We start from the raw sequence: 26,740 nt of genomic DNA, 5'->3' as shown, positions 1-26,740 counted from the left end.
TTTATTGTGCAATAATCTAATTGCAGAGGTGGGTCGAGTAGCCAAACATTTTACTCAAGAAAGAGTAGCGTTACTTTAAAATAATATTACGCAGGTAAAAGTAAAATTAGTCGTCCAAAAAATATACTCGAGTATAAGTAAAAAGTATTTGGTGAAAAGAATACTCAAGTAATGAGTAGCATTGTGAGTGACTGCTTATAATTTTGTTGGATATTTTTTTCTAAAAATTGTATTTTTTTTCTGAGCAGGGTTAGGTTCCATATGAACTGTTGTTATAATATACTGTACAATAATCCAACACATGATCACATTAAGCCAAAGAAATACAAACAAAAACAAAACAAAACAAAAAATAAATAAATGAAGTCAGACAGAGAGAAAAAATTAATTAAATGAAGCATTATTCGTCCAAAGAGCATGAGTGCCCTCTGGTGGAGAAAAAAATTCCTAGTTTGAATAGTAAAGAGTTCCTTCATAATTACCATTTTGAAGTTAAAAGGATCATATCTCCGGTTTTCCGTGGTTAATCGGTGCCATATAAAAACTGGGAGAGAGGTTAAGATACGTGCTTTCGAGTCATGTTGACAGCAGCGTTCTAAATAAAATGTTTCATTTTTTATGGTGCTTTAAAGATGCCACGTGATTAAACAGGCTGGCGTGATAATAGAACGGTAAGCTTGTGTCAGATTAGTATAATGGAGTCATGTGATTATTGTTACGATGTCTCATTTGGTGAAATTGGTAGAGCTACTCTTAGCATCGCTGGCTAAAAAAATAATAAATTTAATATGTAGAATAAAGAGGAAAAATGTAAAGAGTCTTGTGTAGCCCAAAGTAGCGGAGTAAGAGTAGCGTTTTTTTTTTTTTCTTTCACAAATCTCAAGTAAAAGTAAAAAGTATAGCTTAATTAACTACTACTTAACTACTTGCTGCTTAACTACTATTAGAAGTACATTTTTCTTAAAAAGTTACTCAAGTAAATGTAACGGAGTACATGTAACGTATTACTACCCACCTCTGTCTAATTGTAGCATGTATTTGTTAAATGTATTGATGAATTTTATGCATTATAAAAGAGTTATAACTTAATTTTGGGGGCTTGGAATGGATTAGGGCATTTACATGGAAAATGCGTCCCTACTTACAGAATTTTCAAGTTACGCAACTACTTCCAGACCCAATTAATTTCGTAAGTAGAGGTACCATTGAATAATGTTTAACACAAGGCACTTATGTACTATACACAAAAATAATCATGTACAAGCATATACTGTACTGTAACTGCCTACCTATATGTTCTCTCATTTAAAATAATAAGAATAAACCTCATTTTCTCCTGTTTTGGATATCATCGTATAGGTGTGTTTGTTTCAAGAAAAATTATTTAATGAGCACTAATAAATGTTGTCAGTAAACAGGATCATGTGTTTGTTACATCACTAAGCCACAGTTTTTTAATTAATGTTTAACAGAGTGATTCCTCTTCAGGTGATACGGTAATAAACGGGTTGGCGCTTTCATTGTCAGGGCTGTCATACAGTACTTTATTTAAAGATTTAATGTGCAGCGTGTTCTCAAATGTCATCTCCATTACTGTTTTCCTTTCTCTACGGAAATGGTGAATTTTCAAATTGTAATCTGTAATGTTTAAAGTGTGTTTTAGTTTACATTTGAGTGTTTTTTGCCATGGTGCTATTTGCACTGCCAATGAATCACACAGAGCTGTCAAATTGTTATGAGCGCACCAGTTAACTGTTATCGCTGTGGAAACGTTTGCAGCTCCATAATATCTTTTCCATATCGGGCAGGCAACCTTTGCACGGGTGGGCTGCCACACCAAGAAACACAGGTGAGTCCTTCCAGGGATTCATTGTGTCACGGACACTGGACTTTGCACTGGGTTTTCACAAGCTCCTCTTAAGTGTTCATTCAGACTATGACTTGAATTCATGCTGGATTTTAAATATTCCCTTTGGGATTTCTTTAACTACACACAAAAGGTAATTTATTTTTTTTCTCCAAATATATACATCATTTCTGTGTGCGTGTGTCTTTAATCAGTTAACATAGATATTTAAAACAGTGAAATTGAACTCAGGCTTTGTCTCTTGCTACTGTACATCTATCCATCTTCATTTGATAACATCATGGTAATAGTGATATGACCAAACATCTCGATTTGTGTTTGTTAATTAGTTTTTGTTGTTGTTTTTTTTGTTTGTTTTTTTTAGAAATCAGTTTCACTATAGGACCTCATGATTTTATAAATTCATAACTATTTTCTTTGTGTTAATGTGTGTGGATGTGGGTACAATTATATTGATTTAATTTTTGTTGTTATTGTCCATCCATCGATGTCAACTGTACACATAAACTGTTTAAAAAGTCAACATCTTTGTATTCTAAAATCATAGATACCATACATATATTTCAAAATGTATTGTTTAAACTGTAATTGAAGTATTTTCTGGAAAAATATAAGTGTTCGTGACTGAACATAAAAATATATTTCTGCCTTCTGACAGCAGTCCAGTGAGCCACCGCAAATGTTGTTGTAAAAGGTGGTTTGAGCTTGAAGTTCCTTAATATCTGTTTGTAATAGTTAATAGAGCTCACTTAAACAAGAGGATTTGTATCAAAGCACTAGATCCAATGATAAAAATTGTATACTGTATTGTCATTATGACTATTATTATTATTACATTATTATGCAATATAAGCTCTAGGGCTGCAACTAACGATTATTTTTAATCATTGATTCATCGGACGATCAATTAAACGATTAATCAGATGAATGTCATCTTTTTCAATAACCCTCACAATTTAACATTATGAAGTCTATGCTTGAATTATTTTAGGCATGTAAGTAGCAATGAAGACAAAATGGATTATTATTTCCTTCAAAAATAATATTTGATTACAGCTTCCTGACTTAACTGTAGGCTACAACTGTACTTTAAGTACATAAAACTTGTTAACGTTTTTAATAAATGTTCTGAGTATAAAGCATAAAATGATTTCTCAGTACACAAATCAGACAAAAGTCCTGTTCATTCAAATTAGAAAAAAAGTGCTGCTGATTGACCTTTTATTTTTTTATTGTGGGCAAAGCGCTGATATAAATTGTGTCAATGACTCATTTATTTCCTTTAAACAAACTCAACAACAAAATCGAATAAGAACACTGCAGACTGTAATTAATGTGTTTTCTTGATTAAACAGCTGTTCATAAAACCAATCCAAATCCAATTTCAAAGCACACTCTCTTGTATGACAATTCAGAGTTTGACTGGGAGTTTGAAATGAAACACCTTTACTATCGAACTATAGCTCAAGTGCTAATATGCCTATCTCCAAACCACAGTACAGTGGACACTTAGAACCAGGGGTCGCGTTAACTGAATATTTTCCGTCATTGACCGTTTTTTTAAAACGGTGACGGAAAAAACTGAAGTCCTCCGTCATTTTGACAGGTTGCAATTCACACCCCAGACCACAGGGTGGCGAGTGAGCATACTAATTAGCTATTGTCTCTCTTGATGCATGACGTCGTTGGCCTTACTCGGAAAAATGTCAAGGCAACTGAGTGTTTGCCTGGCACGGCCAGACTGTTCTCCCTGTATTTTTCAAACACTGAGAGAAAAGTCTGGGACACAGCCTTTCGAGTAGGTACAAAATCAATCGACAAATCCGATTTGTTTATTTGCGTGACGTGTTCTTCACGAGCAACGTCACTCTTGCGCGCCGAAAGTCGTCTCTACAACAACACGGATGGCGGGAGAGCCAAGAATATGTTCCAATCCGCGGTAAATTCAGTTTTAAATGAGCTAAAACACATCGACACTAGACATTGACAACAGTCTGTCTCGCGCTAGCCATGTTGAATAAACTCCGTTCTCCTCGTATGTTTACTTCCGCGCGCAAGTCCCTCGTCCTGCCCTCGTCGCTTTGCTAACGGCACGTCTGCCCGTCGCTGATTGGTGCACTTCGCTGTCTGTTTGCCTCTTGTTAAGCTTGTTCGGACAGAATATTAATTAAAAATGAATGAAAACTAAATACTATTGAATATGTCATTATTATCATTTTAAAATTGTAAGTGACGGGTAAAAATAGATTATGACCGGATTTTTATGACACTGTCAGTCAAAATTACAGACAACGAAAAAGTCTAGCGCAACCTCTGCTTAGAACACTGATCAGCATAACTGCTAACTAGCTTAGCGCTCCATGCTAAATAGTAACATCTCATCAATAAAGAATACAAGCAATACAACAGGCTTCATTAACTCATCACTGACGGAGACACACTGGATCTAACAACACAAAAGACAATCTAACTCTTGACATTTTGTAATATTATTGATTCAGCAAGATGACCTGAGTGTAGCAGTGAACTCTTAACTCTCTTGCTCTAATACTAGCGCGCGTGCAGCCTCACATTACACACTAACAAGGACCCAAATGGGACTGCTCGTAGCTGCGGGCAAAAATCGATTATCGAATTCGTTGGCAAGTAATTTATTAATCGATTTTAATCGATTCGTTGTTGCAGCCTTATTTAGATCTCTTTCGCTGATAATAATTTGTGATTATATTCTTTTGTGCAATGTTGCAAAACTACCTCCAGGTACAAATAAAGTAGCTGCTGTGATTTATTTATTTATTCATTTATTTTTACAATTTGTATTTATTGTAAAATTCATGTGAAACAGGAGCAGGCGTGTGAAGATGTACAGAAGTGACAGTCCACTGGTGAATGACAACAGCAGTTATGCGGGATCATTACAGTCAAAGTAGGTTTGACATCACTAAATAATCATTCATTCTATTATTTATCATAACACACACAGACAAAATTAAGATATGTGTGTGCTTCATTATTATTATTATTATTACTTTAACTGAATTTTCTTTGAAAATAGATATCTGTACTTACTGATGTTTATTTTTATGTGCAGTGACATTTATTTATTTATTTTTATTTTTTTATTTTTTTTTAAAACCTGTCCTGTTCAGCTGTTTGACACAGAGAATGGAAGTCTAAGTGCCCGGATTCTGAACAGTTTTAATGTTTCACATTGAGAGTCTGACATACTCCCATTGTGATCATTCAAAATACCTTTTTATTATGACAAAGCAGCGAACAGGAAGGGATTATGGGGGGACAGAAGAAAAGAAATACAAGAGAAGAAAGAAAAGAAACACATACACAAACAACAACAAGAAATACATTGAACATCTAAACTAGTTACTAATATGCTGGTGCTATCGTCAGCGAGATGTATTTCCTGTTTACACCATGTGGGGGCCTATTGGCCAGTGAAAGAGGAGAATGGGGGTGGGGGTGTCTATAAGACTATAAGCTAAGTGATTGAAAGGGGTAGAGTGTACACAAATCAGTTCTGTGATCTAGAACCCAGTAATCGTGTGAATCTCTTATGAGTGAAAGCCCGTTGGCGACCAACCCTACGCCGCCGCATCGCCAATCCCGGCACCGGAACCCCCAACCCGAGCATGCCCTACCACATCCAGCAGCACGCAAGCCCCACCGGGCGCGCGACAGCCACGCAGACGGGCGGAGAGACCGCGCGGGCACCAACCCAGGGCCACGGCCCACACCCAGCCAGCCCGGGGAGGGAGGGTGGGCGGGGGGGTGGGGGGGCCATGCGCAGCCCATCCGTCCTCCAACCGCCCAGCAAAGGAGCCACCGTCCCCCCCCCCCGGGACCCAGGGTGGTCCCCCGGGCCACCCGCGCGCCCATCAACCGGCCTTCAGGGATGGCAGGAGGGGACGCATCACCAACCCCACGCCTACACCCACCCCCGCCCGCCCACCCGGGCCACGAGCCACAGCCCCCCAACCGGCACGGCACGCCACGGGACCCCCAGCGGCCCACCAAGCCCCAGGCAAGGCAGGGTCCCCCGCCGGTGCAGGCGACACCCCGCTGATACACCGGCGCCCAGCCAGCGACCCGCGACGGAGCGCAGGGCGGACGCCCAGCCAGAGAAGAGAGGGGAAGGCGGAGGCAGGAGAACGCCCAGGGACTGCCATGGGGCGACGCAAGATCGGAGACCCGACCCCCCAACCCACTCCCGCGGCCGGCAGCCGAGGCAGAGGGGAGGCCACACCCCGGGAGCCACGCCATACAGAAAAAGTGTGGGACCCACCTACCACCCTATTACTGTGGCTGCGAGGTTCCCGACTGGCAGCCATCACCCAGCACCGTGATGGGGGTGTGAGGGGAGGGTAGTGACATTTATTTTAATGGAATTGAGTACTGACACAAATATACCGTAATTTTCGCACTATAAGGCGCACCTGACTATAAGCCGCCACCCACCAAATGTGGCACAAAAACGTTATTTGTTCATTGATAAGCCGCACTGGACTATAAGCCGTACTGTCCTCTCTGTATTGTGGGATGTTTACACCAAAAGATATTAACCGGTAACAATTCATTTGACAGCGGCATCATACGACTGTCATAAGACCAAATGAACCACCATGAAGCTTTGAACCAATTGGCTTCAAAGCTTCATTGCTTCAAGAAGCTTCATTTGGCCATCACTGATCCCTAAGGCGAGACAGTCAACCTGTGCTGCCACCTGCTGTCAACACTGTTGTTGTCCAACATGCCTACTAGCATTCATTGCAGTGCTACAGATGTAAATAACAATCAAAATTATGTTCTATGCTAATTATTTATTCAGTTAACAATTTATTTGACAGTGGCACCTGAAGACTGTCATTAGACAATCATAATTATGACATGACACTGTCATGAGCATTCATGAATGCTTATAACAATTGTCATTTAGTGTTATCCGGTAAATTATCTCACTTTTGAATGGATGTACAAGATCCGAGCTGGACATAAATGGACTTAGTAACTTTATTTGCCGGGTGACACTTTATGACATCTGACGTAAGCATTCAGTAATGCCCATGATAGTGTCGTGTCATAATTATGACGGTCTTATGACAGTCTTATGACGCCGCTGTCAAATAAAGTGTTACCAAATACCATAACAAGCAATTAATGACGTAAGCATTCAGTAATGCCCATGATAGTGTCGTGTCATAATTATGACGGTCTTATGACAGTCTTATGACGCCGCTGTCAAATAAAGTGTTACCAAATACCATAACAAGCAATTAATGAAACTGGAACAATAACGGCATAAATAATTAGCACAAAACATAAATTTTGATCGTTATTTACATCTGTAGTGCTGCGATGCATGCTAGGAGGGATGTGTTGCCTATTAACCCAAATAAATCAACAAATAAGCCACATTGGACTATAAGCCGCAGGATTCAAAATAAAGGAAAAAAGTAGCGGCTTATAGTCCGAAAATTATGGTACTGTACTTTCGGACTATTTACCCTTACTTTTCCCCCCTCATTTCGAATCCTGGGGCTTATAGTCCAGTGCAGTTTGTTTGTTGATTTATTTGGGTTAATAGATAACATTTTATTTCACAGCAACATCATAAGACTGTCATAAGACCATCATGATTATGATATAACACTGTCATGGGCATTAATGAATGCTTATTATTATTCTTATTATTATATTATTATCTTATTAAGTGTCATCCACAAATTTTTGTCACAAACTCAATTTATGTTCAGCTTGGATCTTTTACATCTATTCAAAAGTGAGATAATTTGCCGGCTGACGTTAAATGATATCTGTCATCAGCATTCATTAATGCTCATGACAGTGTCATGTCATATTTACGATGGTCTTATGACGCCGCTGTCAAATCAAGTGTTACCGGTTAATATCTTTTGGTGTAAATATCCCATAATACAGTGAGGATACCTGCAGCTTATAGTCCGGTGCGGCTCATAGGCGGAGTTTGACTTTTGGGGCAGGGGGGGTACAACATGACCCCGAAACGCAGTGTCAGCAATAAACTTAACTTACAAGAATATTTATAATAAGTTGAAAATGAGCGTTTTTTTTGTTTGTTTGTTTTCCATCATTTTTGAGGGGAATTCTAAATCAGGATGCTTAGGTTGTACAATTAGCGTCTTTAGTGGGGCAAATTGAAACGCCGCTCACCATTTTGGCGGTGCTGTCTGGCGTTTCATGGTCCACATTTTCAATCCTTGGTTCTTGCTCAGTAGTTGTTGTCGTTTTGAAAGCCTTGGTTTGAAAAAATTACGTATATCCATCTTGCCTCTTTGGTCCTAAGGTTGTTTTGGCTAACTAAAGCAAATGACTGTCAAAGGTGCTAGTCACATGAGCTGTTCGAAAAATAATTTTGACTAATTATGAATTTTTTTCTTTGTTCATTTCATTCATTTTTGTTGTTTGTTTTATCGCTTTACAACTTATACAGACAATATTTTACCGGAAAACTCTTAATTTTAAAATCATAAGTCAAGTAAATTACATGTAATGACACTTTTCGGCCACCAGGCCCCCCCCTTAAACTCAGCGTATGGTTTTCGTGTCAAATTGGGTGGGTGGTGGCTTATAGTCAGGTGCGCCTTATAGTCCGAAAATTACGGTATATTTTTTAAAATATATATATTTTTTATCCCCATTCCAGTAAAGAATCGATGTTGATGTGTTGTATTTTGTAGTATATTCAGTATTCTGTAGACTATGGAGTGTGTGCTCTTTTGCCAACTCTGGTCTTGTGTAATGTCCTTACCTCTGTTGTGCCAGCAACTTCTCGGTCACAGATGAGGCGTCATCACAGGTGTCATGCATGTCAAGGCCCAGTCCAAAGTCAATATACTGTAAGTACCAGTACCATAGGTCTTAAGATGACCGTCAGATGTCCGTTTCATGAACCACAGCGTGGTCGGGTCATGTTTCCATAGTGCGGAGGAAGGAGTACGCCGCCTCCATGAACAAGACCATCAAGTATTTCCATTACAGAGTGGAGGTAAGATTCTAAGATTTGCTATAAATGCTGAGTCATGTTGGATACTTTGGGCTCTCTGCTCATACAATTGTAAGAAAATTTAGATCTAATATAGTGGGCTCGTATGCCCAATTGAAACATATGAAAACTATAACTTTTAATTGTATATATACTGAGGTGAATAATACAATCTGAGCAAATTGCGTTAAAAATGTATTGCATTCTCTTGAAGCTTTTCTCCTCATTGTGCTTCCGAAGTAGGCGTTTAAGGTCTTTCTGCACTCCAATGGCGAAAATGAATGAGAACATTTTTATTCGTTGAGGTTAAAATACCTTCTGCTGATCACAAATAATAGTTTTATTTCAATTAGTGAAGTTGAAATTTCTTCTGGTGGCTGTAGAAAGTTTAGTTTAGTTTAGTTTAGTTTAGTTTAGTTTAGTTTATTCACACATCGTATCATGGTACACACATGAACATGGTCATATATACAAGCAATTCATCTGACAAGATGTATGAAAGGGACACTCCGAATAAGCTATTTAAAGCTTTTAGTAGGGGCCCAGTCAAACAACACACACATACACTCATTCATACACATACATGCAATTAACTATGGGAAATTTCAAAATTCTGATTACATCGGATTTGACATGTGATACCTTAGGAATGTTATTCAAAGACAGCATATTAAACATACATAGCAAGGAGATGTGTTTTCAGTTTTTTCTTAAAAATAGAGATGGAGTGTGACATTTTAAGTGTTTCGTCCAGTTCATTCCAGATCTGTGGTCCTCTGCATACAATCCCAAAGCTTGTAGACTTTAGACTTCTGGTTTTTCCTGTGATGTGATGTTTTCTTCTAGTAGTATATGTGTGCTGAGGAGACTATCAAAAGACTATCATTATCAATGCTGATCATTTTAGAATTGAAGGAAATTTTATGTCACACCCTTCAAATTTTGAATTATCCACATATAAAAATGATATAACTCATTTCTGAGAAAATGGACTGGTCCTTAAACTAAATCTTGATTTTAAATAAATAAATAAATAAATGAATAAGACATTAGAATGCCTGGAAAATAATTTAGTACTTATTCTATATTATTGCTCTCTTGTAAATGTGGGGACATTTGTTTTAACAAATATAATGTATTTCAAATATTAATAATATCTAATTGTCCCACCACATGCATACAACCCTGTTAGTATAAACTTTTCATCATGGTAGAAGAAGAATCCTGTGAATCACATGATATGCTGTGTTGCGAGTGCTGCCTTAAAACCGACAGGTTCTGTGTTCGCATGCGCGGGCGGGGAGTGAAGGAAGAGCGTGCTGTAATGAGTGTGTGTGTGTGGCGACGTTTGAGGCAACCGTACGTGTTTGTGTGCTCGGCAATAAACGCCACAAGTTAAAAAGTGATCCTGAGCAGTTGATTCCCACATGTCACTCCAAGAGTCACACAAGGGAGGTAACAGCTGGACCTGACATCATCAGACAGTTTTGCAAAAGAATGGGTCGAGCAAATTTTTGTCCCTTTTGAGTCTGGAGTCCATTTTTCGTGTTTATGAAATAATCTTGAATGTCTCATTCTACCTCATGTAACCCTCATATGATAAGAATAAGACAATTGTTACTTCTACTATATTTTCGTCTTTACTTTCAGTACATGAATTGTAACTTTGCCCTCTTGGTCAACAGTAACTGCGACTGTGGATAAACAGCTAACATGAGCTAACAACCCTAATTACTGTGATTGTGCCAAAAATGTAAATGCAAAATACAATTCATGTAAATAAATAAATAAATAAATAGATTAGTTTTTCAAGAATTTTGAAGCCAAAATGTCTTCCAATTCTAGGATGACTCAAGTAAGGAAAAAAAGTCAACACTCAACCTGTATAAGATAAAATTATAAATCTGTCCCTGAAAGGGGAGTAGAATTGAACGAGTCCTGATGATTATTTTGTTGTTGTGCATTAGCATCTCCTTACATGTGACCTGGACAGTGCTGAGCTGCAAAGCCTTACAGATTGCATCGAGAGGCTCGATTTGCTCGACAAGATGGGTCGAGTGTGGGGCCAGAACATGCTGCTGGAGGTCAACGGGCCCGACCTGCTTCTTACCGACATAGAGACCAGGGTCAGTCAGTAGATATGTGGATCATAATCAGGTCAGAGGGATTCAACATTGTCTGAGATACAGTTACTGATAAGAGCTGTCTTTTTTTCAGGAGGTGCTGGAGTCCATCCATCTGTGTGACGTTCTGGAGCTGAGAGCTGTGTTGAACACTTCAGCGTCAAACTCTCTCCTGGCTTTGAGAGTCAAATCCAGCAGGAAACACACCACATGCGTCTTCCTGTTCCACTGCGAGGATGTCAGGGTAAAAAGAGCCCCAAATCCAAATGCCATTGACGGTGATAGATGTACAATTCTGGGAAGGCTAGCCTGGTAGCGATTATTTGCTGACAGCCTCTCCCTGTTCAAATGGACAGGACGCCCATTGCTGTTAATGGTAGTGAATGAGATGAGCTCGATAATGCAATCACTTGTCCTTTTTCCAGGCTGATTATGTCCAAAGGGGTCTCTCATTGGCACGTTTAAGGTAGGAACACCAACCAACATATACCCACTCTCAAGAATAGTCAAAAAATACAATGAATGTATTTCTAAATACAATACAAAATATGTAGTTGATATTTGAATCAAATCATGCATCTTGCATCTATATCAAAATACAAAACACAACCCCAATTCCAATAAAGATGGGATGTTGTGTTGAACATAAAGAAAAACAGAATTCAACGATTTACTGATCATGTCCAACCTACATTTTAATTGACTTTTCTACAAAGATTTGATTCATGATATTTAATCTTTAACATAATAAACTTGATTGTTATTAGCAAATATTCAATAATTTTGAATACTATGGCTGCAACATGTTCCAAAAAAAGCTGGGACAGCTGATCAAAGACTGAGAAAGTTGAAGAATGCTCATCAAACACATGTTTGGACCATCCCAAGGGTGAAGAGGCGAATTGGGAACAGCTGAGCGCTTCCCTGAGTTATTAACACGCGAAGGTTGGCCGAGGTTCCCCTCTTTGTAAAAAAAAAAAAAAAAATTACGATAGAAAATAAACGAAGCATTTAAGGACAACATTCCTCAATGTACAATCAATAACAGCAAGGCCAAGACACCATACTGGATGCATGTGGTTGAAGGCATCTGACCTTCTAGCCAGACCGCCGGAATCGTGCCAGCCGAACCGCCGGACACGCGCTGGCGCAGATCCAATGAACCTGGCCGGCGAGACCCCGGCAATCCGACCAGAAAGACAAACTCAGCGCGTTCACCTTAGTCTTAACCATTTGTACTGACTCCATTTTGAAAGGTTTAAAGAAGGCTCACCCAATACAAGTTGACAATTTATTCAGGTCGACAGCGATCAAAATGGCAAGGCGAAACAGACACAGACTCAGGCGAGGAGGCAAACTCGTTCCAAGGTCACCATATCAGAAGTCAGCAAAAGGTTCCTGAGAAAAATGACCACCCTTAGTTAAACATTCAGTCTTTTGAAGGGTCTTGCAGCGCGGGCTGTGGGCAGGAAGAAGTGTGTGTTAAGGATTATTGTCTGTCTGTGGATTAGACAGGAGGATTCGGGAGTTACTGTTGTCCGGGCAATGAGGGTTGTGGATTTTGCCACCTCAGCGTCAAATGGGGCTTGGAGTTTTGTCAGCCATGTTACCAGTTGGATATCGGGCGTTCTCCGGTGTTCCTTGTGTTGGGACAGAGCGTCCTGCCATTTGTTCTGAACTGTCCGGGAGAACCGATTGTGAGAGTCGGTGCGTTGTTCTTGCTCAGTCAGTTGTATGACGCATGCACTGGGCTTCCGTAACAAGGAGGCGTTGTTTATCTCTTATGCGCTATATTCTGCTTGTTCTCCTTAAACTATGGTATAAGTACTATTTGTTTTATATTGGGTGTGTTAGAGTAATACAAACAGTCAAACAGTAAATATGAGAAACAATACTATTCCCTGATTGATTATATTAAGTGTGTTAGAATAATGCAAACAGTTAGACAGTGCCTACGAGAAAAGGTACTATCTCCTTCATGGTCTTCGGGCCGTCAAACAGCACTGCAGCACAACTAGGAATGCTACAATCAAGTAAATCACAGAATAGTCTTAGCAATACTTTTAGGAACTGTTCTTGCTGAACGCAATCCACAGGTCATTTAAAATGGATTGTGGCAAAGTGGAAAACTTTTCTGTGGTCAGTCAAACCATGATTTGAAGTTCTTTATGGAAAACTGGGACGCCATATCAACTGCACTAAAGAGGACAAAACAACTCATGTTGTTAACAGCACTCAGTCCAAAAAACAGCATCTGTGATGGTAAGGGGCTATGTTAGTGATAATCATGGCATAGGTAACTTACACCTGTGAAATCGCCATTCATGTTGAAAGATATACAGTATATCCACAGTAGATATGTGTTTTTGCAAGTTTGAAATTTATTCATCTTGTTTATAATCAAATTAAATAATGACATGTCGAATAGACAAATACAACAAAAATAACAAAAGTATTTTTTGGGAATATTCCAATTTATGGCCTTTCTGTGATTACTTCATTGACAAATTATTCAACCCCTTAGGTACAGTATGTAAAACTTTAGTATAACAATAACATCCTTTAGATGTGAAGCATAGCTTGACACGTTTCTTGCAGTTATCCACAGATATCTTTGTTCATTCGTCATGGGCAAAGGCCTCCAGTTCAGTAACATTTTTGGGCTTGCGTGCTGCAACTGCCTTCTTCAAGTACCACCAGAGACTTTCAATAGGATTTAAGTCTGGTGATTGCGATGGCCACTCCAGAATCTTCCAGCACTTCTTTTGCTACCAAGATGTAGTAAATGTTGAGGTATGCTTAGGATCATTGTACTGTTGGAAGGTCCAAGCTCAACCAAGCCTCAGCTTTGTCAATGACTGCATGACATTTGCATCCAAGCTCTCCTGGTATTTAACCCTTTAACACCTAAGCCTATTTTGGCCGAATTTGCATGCATTTGATGTTGCCTTTATATTTCAAAGAAAAATTTTTTTACAATGGCCAAATTGGGTCCCTTTTTTCAGGACACCTTAAACTTCATGTCAAAACTGTTGTTTTCTTCACTGACCAATTATAATCCACATTTTGGACCCAAAAAGACAAAAAAATCCCAAAATCTTTTTTCAAAATTTGTAATGTTGATGTCCCTTTGACAACCAAACATGCTCGACCAACCGTTTTGAAGCTTGATAATATTTATTCAACTTGTTAGGGTAAACATTCAGTAGAAAAAAATAAGATTGAATTGTTTTATGTTTGACAATTCAACACAAACCGCAGGTATGGTCATAGGCGTTTTTGGCCTTTACACATACTATGGTCAAAACAGGTTATATACAGTGCAAAATAGTGAGAAAAAGATGATATATATCATCTAACACACAAAGGGTTTGGAGGATATCTCTTTGTGAAGTTAGGTTGTACCCATCACCTTATCAAAAGTATATACGTACATGCAATCAAGCTTCTTGAACACACATCTACATAAAATTGAAAAGATTATGTGAAGAAAAAATATACAGTGGGGAGAACAAGTATTTGATACACTCACAATGGGAAAACCCATTGGCAGTGTATCAAATACTTGTTCTCCCAACTGTATATAACATAGAAAAAAGTATTAAAAAAATATTGACAAGTAGTTCAGTTCAATTCAAAATTTTCAGGCATGTGACCCAATAAAGTTGTTTTGAAAATGTAGTTTTAGGTTTATTCTGCGCGTTTCAAAGTCGCTCACTCAAACCAATCGGCCGTTGCTTGCGTCGCATGCCTCCCTTTTATTAGTTGGCGCCTCGCTCGGAAATTTATTAGAAATGATCACATTCGGTTCGTCCTTCTTGACATCACAACGGCTCTTGGGATATGTAGTCTTTTGTGCTGCTTTCGGTTTTGAAAAAGGACAAGAAATGATGGAAATATGGAGATAGATACATGGTCCATGCAGCGTTTTAATGCATATTTATGAGTGCAATAAAAATACAAAATTCAAATGACATTATCTCCCGTTTTTCTTGGTCGATTGACTTCAAATAAAAACTGGTGTAGACATCAACTTCCGCACTTTCAAATGAGACCAACCAGCGACACGTGGGTGACGTAATTACAGCGTGACGAAGCTTCAAAGACGATATGCGTAAACGCGTCGCTGCCGACACGTTCGGTGTTAAAGGGTTAACTGAATTCATTATACTTTGTACACGCTGAAGATTACCTGTACCTGAAGAAGCAAAACAACCCCAGAGCATGACTGACCCCCCACTGTGCTTCACAGTAGATAGGGTGTCTTTTTATGTCCATGTACTTGCTTCTGAAGTGAAATAACTTCCTCTCTGAACTTTTTTGACTATTCCTAGGACTTCACCTTGTTGTAAAAATGTCATTAACTGCCAAGAAGTGCAGTGTGTCACAGTCCTTTTGAAATCTGCCTAATTGCTGCTCATTAGGGGTGGCGTGGCTCAGTGGTAAAGAAGTTGTCCCCCAACCCAGAGGTTGTGGGTTTGATTCTCTGCCCTTGATGAACTCGCCTAAGTATCCTTGAGCAAAATACTCAACTCCACATTGCTCCTGGTGCTGCGTCACCAGTAGGTAGATGGCGAAGTAGTGTAAAACGCTTTGAGCGCCTTGAAAGGTGGAAAAGCGCTATACAAGTACAACACCATTTACCATCAGGGTTCTGTTCACATCTACACATGTTTTCATCAGCTGTTTGATAACACCTGATGGAAACTTTTGTTCTAAGAGTGGTGGATTTGGGGGGTTGAATAATTTTGTCAGTGAGGTAATCACAGAAAGGCCATTAATTGGAATATTGACAAAAAATATTTTGTTATTTCAGTTGTATTTGTCGATTTGACATGTCATTATTTGATGTGATTATAAACATGATGAAAAATGAATTTCAAATTTGCAAAAACACTTATCCACTGTGGGGGTTGAATAATTTAGAAGACAACTGTACATACAGATCTTGGAGAAACATGCTGCCATCCAAGCAATGTCTTTTTCATAGTCGCCCATGCTTATTTCAGCAAGACGATGCCAAACCAAACTCTGCACGTGTTTCAACTTTGTGGCTTCGTAGTAAAAGAGTGTGGCTGATAGATTGGCCTTCCTGAAGTCCAGAACTGTCTCCCATTGCAAATGTGTGGTGCATTATGAAGTGTAAAATACAACAATACACAGCTGCACATTATGTAATAATGGAAAACCATTCCGCCTACAAAGCTTCTCAAACATTTATTGAACGTTGTTTTTCAGAAAAAGTCATAAAACAGTGGTAAACATCACCCTCTAAAATTCAAAGTTAAAGATTTTGTTTAAAAAAAAAGGTTTATCAGTGTGAACATTAAATATCATGTCTTTGTAGTGTATTCAATTAAATAAAGGTTAAACATAATTTGCAAATTATTGTTTTCATTTCTAATTTAGTTTTGCCTAAAGTGCAAATGTGGCACAAGTGTTATGTATATGAGAACTAAATACTTGGTATTTGAGCATTTTAAATACAAGTAATGGAAATACATAATGCTCATCCATGTCTGATCTTTAGATTTAAATTGATTGTGACACTTTTGACACATGCAGTGCAGCTCAAGATGAAGTCAACCGAAGTCAACTTGAAGCCAAGGAGAAGCCTTTCGAGTGGGACCCTCCGGATTACAATGGTGAAGCTTACTAAGACTCAGCACTGAAAATAGAAGCAGGCTATTTGTTAAAACCTGCTTTTGATGGGCCTGACAGAAGACACAGACCTGGTTGCAGCTCCAAAAGAAGTTGATGATGCTAATCAGGAGGAAGAGGAGGAGAAGATTTCAATCAAAGAAGCACCTTCGCAACCTCCACGGCCTTACACAGAGTTGGACAGAGACGTGGTATGTAAAAATGGGAGAGATTACATTGGGGAACACAATTTTTGTTGAATTTGGTTTGATAGATGTTTTTAAATAATATTTGGCTGCATGCAGAATCTAAAATTAGTTTTAGTTTTTCTCTTTCACATTATGTTTTTGAATTGTAAGATCCTGTTATCTTACATAATTTGTCGATCATTCAATCACTTCCAGCCTCTCTCAGTTAAAATAGCTTGAAGATCTATTACCGTCAATGACAGCCAAAGAATTAAGCTAAGAGATTTATTAAACAAACCAAATTTTATAATTAAAACCAAAATTCCCAGAGCAATATAGACCTACGATATTTGAACAGAGGTGGGTGATAACGTGTTAATTGTACTCTGTTACATTTACTTGAGTAACCTTTGAGAAAAATCAACTTCTAAGAGTAGTTTTATTAAGCCATACCTTTTACATTTACTTGAGTAGATTTGTGAAGAAAAAAACGTTAATCTTTCTTTGGGCTACGGAGTTGTTACATTTTCCTCTTTATTCTACATATTAGATTTATTATTGTTTTGCCAGCAATACAAAGACTAGCTCTACCAATTTAACTAATGAGACATCGCAAAAATAATAATAATAATAATAATGAACCAATCTGATGATCACGCCAGCCTGTTCCATCACATGGCGTCTTTAAAGCACCGTAAAAAATGAAGTATTTGACTTAGATCGCTGCCCTCAACATGACTCGAAAGTGCATATTTTAACCTCTGTCCCAGTCTTTATTTGGCACTGACTGATCACGGAAAACCGGACATATGATCCTTTTAATTTAATAATTGTAACTATGAACGAACTATTTACTATTCAATCCAGGAACTATTTTCTCCACTAGAGGGCATTCATGCTCTTTGGATGAATAATGCTTCATTTATTTATTTTTTCTCTTGCCGGAATTCATTGCTTATTATTATTATTATTATTTATTTATTTTTTGTATTTCTTGGACTTAATGTGGTTATTATGTGGTTACTTCGTAATATTATTGATTCAGCAACCTGACCCTGAGTGTGGCAGACTAGCAGTGACCTTTCTCTCTCATGCTCCAGTCACTGGCACACCCACGCAGCCTCACACATAAAGGATGCAAACGGGACTGCTCATAGCTGCCGGCGAAAAAAACGTTATCAAATTCGTTAGCAACTAATTTATTAATCAATTTTAATTGATTATTTTTGCAGCTTTAAATGGCAAATTGTCTTTCAACAATTGCAAATGTAAAACACTTGTAGTTCCAGTTTCAAGAATAATTAATAGTCAAGTAATTTCCATGTTATTAAATCACAGACTAAAATCTGCCTCAAGTCAGATCAGGTAATTCCTTTAAGGCTTTTTGGCAGAATGGTGATTGTTAGTTTTCTTTCCATTCTTACTCAACAGGACATCTTAAATCACATCGTGAGTGATGTTGAGATCTTCATGGGAAAGGTGGCCGCTTCATTAGCAAAAAATGCGAAGAAAAAAAAGAAAAAGAAAAAAGGTAAAGGTAGGTGAAGGCAGGCATTTGGACATGTCCATGAGTAGTTCTGCTTCAATAACAGGTACAGTACTTTAAAAAAAATACCTCTACAACCTCTTGATTTTGTTTGTCAGCACTGGCCGGTATGCCTCCAACGTCAGAGTTTGCAGAGTGTCTTCAAAAGATTAAATATGGTTTCAACCATCTGGTGTGTGTCCTTAACATTCCCTTACTCTCCAATTTCCCCACATATAAATACCAGGTTTGTTTTCCTCTATTAAAGCATTAAAATATGTCTTTATGTCAACAGGTCAACCTAATGGGAAAGATTGACAACCCTGGTGTTTCCATATTTGTGCACTGCCTGTTCTCTGCGTTACAATTTGTAAGTCGTAGATTCAAAAACATCCAAACAACAACAACAAAAAAAGAACATTATCCATCCATTAATTTTCTGTAATTTTATGACATTAACAATCTGACAGGTTGACACAAAAGTACTTTTTATTTTCCATCCATGCCATATCATCATTAGAGAAGAAACATTTTGTTTTTATGTTGCATTGAATTCAGTAAGAAATGACAGCAATTTGTCAATTAATTTGAATTATTCATGATTTACAGTTCATTATACCTTTAAATTTATAGCACTTATTGTTTATTAACTGGTGAAGCCCTTTGGGATCTTTTTGATGATTAAGGGCAGTGGTATGAAAAAGTATCTGAACCTTTTGGAATTTCTCACATTTCTGCATAAAATCACCATCAAATGTGATCTGATCTTTGTCAAAATCACACAGATGAAAGAACAGTGTCTACTTTAAAACCACCCAAACATTTATAGTTTTTCATATTTTAATGAGGATAGTATGCAAACAACAACAGAAGGGGGAAAAATAAGTAAGTGAACCATCACATTTAAAATTTTGTGGCCAACCCTTTGGCAGCAATAACTTCAACCAGACGCTTCCTGTAGCTGCAGATTTACCTGGCACAGCCAGACTGTTCTCCTTGTATTTTTCAAACACCGTGAGAAGAGTCTGGGACCAGCTCCTTAATGGCCTCTCGACCCTGAACGAAATCATCCGTGCAATCAGATTCATTTATTTGCGTGAAGTGTCCTTAACGAGCAACGTCACTCTTGCGCGTTTGAAGTAATCTCCACAACAACACAGATGGCGAACGGGAGAGGCGAGAATATGTTCCAATCCGCGGTAAATTCATTTTTAAATGACCAAAAACACATCGAGTCGCTAAAACCAACAGTCTGTCTCACGCTAGCCATGTTGAATGGACTTCTCCGTTCTCCTCGTATGATTATTTCGACGCGCTAGAGTTTCTTGTCGCTTTATCAACGTCATGTCTGCCCGTCGCTGATTGGTCCATCTTAATGGGGTTCAAATCTGGACTTTGACTTGGCCACTCCCGAATGTGTATTTTGTTCTTCTGAAACCATTCTGAAGTTGATTTACTTCTGTGTTTTGGATCGTTGTCTTCCATCCTCTTTTTAGCTTCAGCTGTCTGACAGATTTTCCTGCAAAACATCCTGATGAACTTTTGAATTCATTCTTCCATTAATGATTGCAAGTTGTCCAGGCCCTGAGGCAGCAAAACAGTCCTAAATCATGATGCTCCCTCCACCAGGCTTCACGGTGGGGATGAGGTGTTGATGTTGGTGAGCTGTTCCATTTTTCCTCCACACATGACGTCAGGGCCGTTCCTGACCAATTTGGAACCCTTGGCAACAAAAAAATAGCTATTTTCACCACACATATTCAAACACACTGAAAAAGAACATGATCGCTTTGTAATTTATTATATATAAAAAAGACAACAATGAATAAATGCAGAAGTTAAAAGAAAAAACTCTAATAACTTCAAAAACACTTAAAAAACAAACATAAATAAATAAAATAAATTACAATTGTTATTAAAATATGATTAACACTCACCCGTACAAACCTACATGAAGACACACAGAACACTTTAAAATACAACTTTTTTTTTACCTAGACCTATAATTTTACAAGCTGTATCTTCACTGATGCAAAAGCATCTATTGCCCTATCAAATGACAGCTATTTTAGAAGGTCCACTTCTTTCTCCACTGGCAGTTTGTGTGTAGGAAGGTACTGGACTTGGTGGGCTTGAACTTGGTGCTGATGTGCATAGGTTAGCTATAAAAGATGGCCCGGGATGTATAGAGGTGGAAGGAAAATATTTCAGAAGAGCATCTACAAAGAGAAGAAAGTAAAATGTTACATTATTTTAGTCAAATAGCTGTTGATTGTGAAACCAGCATGACATAACCATAATAGCGCCTAAATTCTTGCAGTCTACTGTACCTGTCTACTGGATCCGGCCACTATCTTTGACGGGCGTAGTTAAAAGAAAATAAATTCTTGAAGCACTGCAACTACTCAGGACTATCCAATAATAATGAATTAAATAATATATGATAGCAAAAAAAAATGATCAGCTGCAGATCCTGCGCTGCAGGAGCCTGAGAATGATCCGGACTATTTGATTGAGGTGTGTTGGAGGAGGGCAACATGGAAAACAAGCTGGATAAGGGCTCTCAAGGACCGGACTTGGGCACACTTGGGTTAAGTTATCACATCACAGGAAACAGTGAAATGGGCAGAGGGCACACTAGAGAAATGATTTCATTATTTTTTAAAGACTTATGTTTTGTTGTTCTTTTGTTTTATTTTCTTGTATAATTTTTTGAATACTGCGATCATCAAATATTATTTGAACATTTTTCTTGATGCCCTTTTGGACGCTGCGGCGCACCAAGGCATTTGCCTAGCTCACATTATGGACGGTACGGGTCTGCATGACGTTGTGTGTTACTCCTAAACAATTCAACTTTGGTTTCATCAGTCCACAAAATATTTTGCCAAAACTTCTGTGGAGTGTCCAAGTGCCTTTTTGTGAACATTAAAGGAGCAACAATTTTTTTTTTAGACCGCAGTGGCTTCCTCGGTGGAGTCCTCCCATGAACACCATTCTTGGCCATAGTTTTACATATAGTTGCACAGAGATATTGGACTGTGCCAGTGATTTCTGTAAGTCTTTAGCAGACACTCCAGGGTTGTTTTTTTTTTTGGTGTTGGTTTTGTATCCTTTCCCAGCTTTATACAAATCAACAATCCTTGATCGCAGGTCTTCAGACAGTTTTTTGACCGAGCCATGATGCACATCAGACAATGCTTCTCATCAAAACAATTCTTACCAGGTGTGTGTTTTACAGTGGTTAGGGCAGCTTTAAACCACTCATCAGAGATTGGGCACACACCTGACTTAAATTGTTTGGTTAAAAATGGTTTAAATTGCTCTTTAAGTCTCCTTAAACAGAGGGTTCACTTACTGTATTTTTTCCCCCTTCTGTCAAATCTGCAGCTACAGGAAGCGTCTGTTTGAAGTTATTGCTGCCAAAAGGGAGCCCAAAAAAATTAAATGTAATGGTTCACTTACTTATTCTTCCCCCTTCTGTTGTTGTTTGCATGCTATTCTCATTAAAATTTGAAAACCAATAAATGTTTTGTTGCTTTTAATTAAAGCAGACACTGTTTTTTCATCTGTGTGGTTTTGACAAAGATCAGCTCACATTTAATGGTGATTTTATGCAGTAATGTGATAAATTCCAAAAGGTTCAAATACTTTTTCAAACCACTGTACTTTGTTGGACTTTGTGGATTTTACATGAGAAAATTCCTATATAATTTTTTTTTAAAAAGCTGCCACTGTCCGAACAACAGTTTTTTTTCCCCACATTTTTTATTCCTCCCAAACTCTCACATTTCCTACATTTCTAATTTGTCCTACGTTATTCATATACTGTACATCAGCTCTAGAGTGTCCGAGCACAATTTGACGTTTTCACTTTTTCTATTAATTGGTTTAAATCTCTTTGAAGTGTGCAAGTGTAGTTTGTGACCACTTAGACTGTCTTATAGGTCGTATCTCAGTGCTCTGAGGACGTTCCCCCGAGCATCGTGGCTCCCCTGCTGACTCCTCAGTGCATCTGTCTGATGAGTGAGGAGGCGACCGAGGAGGAGGACAAGCTGTGGCAGTCTTTGGGAGACGCTTGGAATATTCCCAGGTGAAGGACTTAGTTGATCTACAATATTAACCCTTTCGGAGACAGTGGTCACTACACTGGTAATCTCATCAAAAGATTAGATTATAGATTGTTTCTTACTTTTGCACAGCACCAAATGGCCCGAGGATGACGAAGATATCCCAACGTATAACCTGCAGTTTTTTGATGGTTGGCAGCCTCCTGAGCTCAGGGAACCCCCTGCAGCCCCCATCGAGACCCCGGTCAGGGTGCAAGCAGTTCGACAGCCCCTGCCCAGCAAGGTGAACCCTCATATGTCCTATCTTTGTGGTCCTGGAAGATGAATACTGTATACCAGAGACAGCAAGAGGACGTTTTCTTTCTGTGTGTAGCCCACTAACCCTACCACCACCAAGACACCGTCCACTCCTCCTCCTCCGTCTCCTCCTCCTCCTCCAGTAACACAACATGCAAGGATACAAACTAGGTATGCTAGGTTCAAGTTTACAATTGTGTATATACACTGCAAATTTATAATGTCTTAATCATATTATTTTTCTTAAATCTAGTCAAATAATTTTCTCCATCTTGTCTTGAATGTTGAAGACAAGTTAACAGATTAATGCGTAGTGTGCGTAGTACAATTTGCAAGTTGTGCTTTTTTTGTACACTGCAAAAACACACCTTCTTAAAACTAGTTTAATTCCCTTATTTTCAGTGTAAATCTACAAGAAATAAGTGAAGTTATCCGCCAGTGCTAGTGCTAGTGCAAGTAAATTTTTCTCACTTCGATTTTTTGAAATTAGAAAAATAGCTAGCTGAAAATAAGCTTAACAGACTTTAGTATATTTAATCTTAAAAAAAAAAAAAAAAAAAAAATTCAAGAATAGATATTATTCAAAACATTTTTTCTTGATTTAGGTGACAAATGACCACCTTTTAGATAGTAATATTTACTTAAAGTAAGTGGAATAATCCAACGCAATAATCTGTTAACTAGTCTTTAACACTCAAAACAAGATGGAGAAAATTATTTGACTAAGACGCTAGAAATTTGCAGTGAATTTCTGTTCTGTGTCTGTGTTCTATTCATATTTTTATGTTTGCTTTGATCTGTCACCAAAACCATGTTTAAATAGGAAAGTAGTGAAATTGGTCGAAACTAAAGTTGTCCGATAATCAGTTTTTAACCAATAACCGATCTTGAACTCCAAAAATCCGATACCGATATCAAAGCGATACTGATATATGTGGTAGTGGATCTACCATATTATGGCTAATTGAATTGTGATGTCCCGGTGGATGCTTTAATAATGATAATGCTCACATAACAAAGCCCAAGCATCTTAGTTTGGCGAAATCTAATGGTCAATAAGCATAACTGCTGTGCTAAGCTGTGACCAGCCCTTGTACAAAGGCAGAAGACTTCTACATTCATTTTGAAAGCAACGTGCATATTGGCCCAAAACCAATAATGAAAAAACAATGTCGATGTTATCCTGATATCATTTTAAAATGCTTTTTATCGGACAATATTGGACAACTCTATTTGAAACAATGCATCTCAGAATCTCATCAACGCTTATATTTAAATAGGCTTACAGTATATTTTATTTAATTTATTTACAAGGGCGGTACATATTAACATTACAACTCATTGTAAAATATGCCAGAATTAGCCAAAAGTCTGTTTTTCAGCTGTAATTTTAGACCTGATGTACACGGGCATCCTTAAAATGGAAAAACATTTAATTAATGATATTAACATGATTAAAAATAACACATTTAAAAAAAAGGCAGAGCAGTACAAAATTACAAATGAGAAAGAAACATTACATGCAAAATGACACAGGAGGATGTGTGTGACCCAAGCTTTGATGTGTATTAAAAATATTCACATGCCAATTTTGACAGGGTAGATATTAGTGACTTAGTACCTCTGTAATGTGTTTATAAATCCATGATACGTCTGTGACCACGCCAGACTACCTGAGAAGAAGCTACGTCGCATGCGCGTCATGCACGACTTCATCTCCAGAAACAACAGGGAGCTGACCATCAAGAAAGGCGAAATTGTGGAGGTTTTTCACTCTTATCCATTCCAAACAAAAATTCTGAGAAAATATTAAAAACATCAAATGAAAACTGCGTTTGGTTCATGCCGTAGTTGCTGGACATGAGAAAGCTGTGGTGGAAAGTGAGGAACAGTCGAGGAGAAGAAGGCTTTGTTCCCAACAATGTCCTCACTGAAAAGGAAGAACAAGCTGATGCCGCGGTGACTGCTCAAATTGAGGTGATATTTGCACTCATTATAATTCACGTAGTGACATATGATGACACAATTCTCTACAATTTCCTATGTTAAAGCTGCTGGTGTCAAAGCAACAAAACCCCTCACCTTAAATGCTCTGCATACAAAATAGGGAGATAAATCACTAATTTCATGCTGACACCATATGGGTGCTTTGGACGAAAATTACAATATGTGCTGATATTATAAAGTCCGCCACAATTTGATTTCGATTAGATTCAAGGGTGTCTGATTACTTTAATGCAATATGTACATTTAAAAACAACATGCTACATTTCACCTAAGCCAGTTATTGTCCAACTTTTGACGCCAAGTTCCACCACCAAAAATATTTGACTCCCCAAGTACCACTAGAATGACCAAGTTTGAAGTACGGTTCCAATGTAAACCCTACAAATTATGAGTTCACCCCTAGATGCACTCAAACACTACCTATACAGTAAATATTCTCTGTTCTGAAGAGAGAGGACAACTGTACTTCATGTTTCCAAATGTTTTCCAAATCAAATCAAATTTATTTATATAGCCCTTTACAAAACCCGAAAGGTCCCCAAAGTGCTTTAGAACAAAGACAAACATGGCTCATAGTAAATAAAAGGCAGGAAAGTATTACACAATGACATTAAGAATAAAAGAAAAACAAAACAACACATCATGATAAAAGTCAGACAGCAAATAAAACAATAAAACAGATCAAATCCATCCAAAACCATTAAAAACCCTTAAGAAATAAAACCAGGCTACACTAATCTGGGGGAAAGGCAAGTCTAAAAAGGTGTGTCTTTAACTGAGATTTAAAAAGGCCTAAATTCGTACTGGTGCGGATTTAAGGGGGAAGACTATTCCACAACCTGGGGGCAGCAACCGCAAAAGACCGGTCTCCCCACTGTTTGAGTTTGGACTTTGGAACGTGCAAATGAAGTTGGCCGGTAGAACGAAGAATCCTGCCAGAATTACGGATGGTTAAAATTTCCGATAACTAAGAAGGAGCCTGGCCATTAATAGAATTAAAAACAAACAGTAAAAGTTTTAAATCAAATCTAAAATGGACTGAAAGCCAATGGAGCGATGATAGCACGGGGGTAATACGTTCAAATCAGATAGAAATTGTATTTCAAAGGATGTTTGAGAAAACCAAAAATTTTTTATAAATCTGGGATGTCAAATGTACTGCTCATGGGCCGGAAGCGGCCCACCAGGGATCCAGTCCAACCCGCGGGGTTGTTCGGCCTGACAGGCATGTTTTAGTTCATTGCAAGCTAGGGAGACACGTGCATGTTCATTCTGTAAAGTTCCCCTTTAATTTGAGGGGTGCGATAAGTTAAGTAGAAGTTGTCGAGATTTCATGATAAATGTGGAAATAATGTATGTCCGTTTAAAAATCATTTCTACATTACACATTCTGAATCATTATGGAGGATACAGCCAGTTGTTTTATAACTGTGATCCACTGTGATCTGTACGACTGAAAACAGTGATTTATAGTTCAGTGATAACTCTACATATGAATTTAATTCGTTCCAGGACCAAGTTTGTATATCGAAATGATTTTATGTCGAGTGGGATTTTCCCATAAGAATACATTATAATACGATTAATTCGTTGCACAGCCCAAAAACCTTCATAGATACTGCAGGTACAATTAAAAATAGCAAATACCCATATCAAAACAAATAAATTCTAAACACAAATCGGAATAATAATGAAAATATAATATTAATGAAACGAATCGGGTTCTAATGTGGCGGTTGTGTTTTGCATGCTATTCCTGAACACACCCTGTGACTGATGAGAGTGAGAGAGGTACAGAAGAGTGGGAAGTTTTCCCTTTCTCTTTTCATGTTCTGTTGCTGTTGGCGTCGGCTAAGGCGGACAGTAGCCGTTTTGTGTGATACAAATTCTGAAATAAATGATTAAAAACCTGAGGAAGCTGGCAACTTCCTTGCCGATGTTGCAATAATAATTATAGTAATGAGAGTTGTCCTCGATATCGTAGACA

At 38.2% G+C, this 26,740-nt stretch overlaps 1 protein-coding gene and 1 long non-coding RNA gene across 3 annotated transcripts in view; one reads left to right on the top strand and one right to left on the bottom strand.

Moving 5' to 3' along the window:
• Window positions 1-1,884: 1,884 nt before the first annotated feature.
• eps8l3a (EPS8 signaling adaptor L3a) overlaps window positions 1,885-26,740 on the top strand; it is a 31,297-nt gene continuing 6,441 nt past the window's right edge. The window contains exons 1-17 of one of the 2 annotated variants that reach the window (XM_057845152.1): window positions 1,885-2,000; window positions 4,713-4,793; window positions 8,684-8,757; window positions 8,842-8,906; window positions 10,871-11,029; window positions 11,121-11,270; window positions 11,452-11,492; window positions 16,592-16,671; window positions 16,748-16,878; window positions 18,286-18,385; window positions 18,499-18,572; window positions 18,675-18,749; window positions 22,327-22,472; window positions 22,582-22,732; window positions 22,823-22,917; window positions 24,415-24,511; window positions 24,598-24,723. In XM_057845152.1, the coding sequence (XP_057701135.1) occupies window positions 4,729-4,793; window positions 8,684-8,757; window positions 8,842-8,906; window positions 10,871-11,029; window positions 11,121-11,270; window positions 11,452-11,492; window positions 16,592-16,671; window positions 16,748-16,878; window positions 18,286-18,385; window positions 18,499-18,572; window positions 18,675-18,749; window positions 22,327-22,472; window positions 22,582-22,732; window positions 22,823-22,917; window positions 24,415-24,511; window positions 24,598-24,723 (1,629 nt within the window). In that variant the 5' untranslated portion in view covers window positions 1,885-2,000; window positions 4,713-4,728. Of the gene's footprint in view, window positions 2,001-4,712; window positions 4,794-8,683; window positions 8,758-8,841; window positions 8,907-10,870; window positions 11,030-11,120; window positions 11,271-11,451; window positions 11,493-16,591; window positions 16,672-16,747; window positions 16,879-18,285; window positions 18,392-18,498; window positions 18,573-18,674; window positions 18,750-22,326; window positions 22,473-22,581; window positions 22,733-22,822; window positions 22,918-24,414; window positions 24,512-24,597; window positions 24,724-26,740 lie in introns of both variants that reach the window. The other variant, XM_057845151.1, reaches the window with a different exon arrangement.
• On the bottom strand, window positions 21,979-24,728 carry LOC130921362 (uncharacterized). Its single transcript, XR_009064342.1, has 3 exons — window positions 24,368-24,728; window positions 22,572-22,777; window positions 21,979-22,504 (listed from the first exon to the last, which is right to left on the bottom strand). It is a non-coding gene; the product is annotated as an uncharacterized LOC130921362 (long non-coding RNA).

The sequence above is a fragment of the Corythoichthys intestinalis genome, chromosome 9, assembly GCF_030265065.1.
Source record: "Corythoichthys intestinalis isolate RoL2023-P3 chromosome 9, ASM3026506v1, whole genome shotgun sequence".
In the NCBI taxonomy this organism is placed as follows: domain Eukaryota; kingdom Metazoa; phylum Chordata; class Actinopteri; order Syngnathiformes; family Syngnathidae; genus Corythoichthys; species Corythoichthys intestinalis.
Note: the sequence above shows the minus strand (reverse complement) of the source record. Positions and strands in the feature narration are given on the sequence as shown.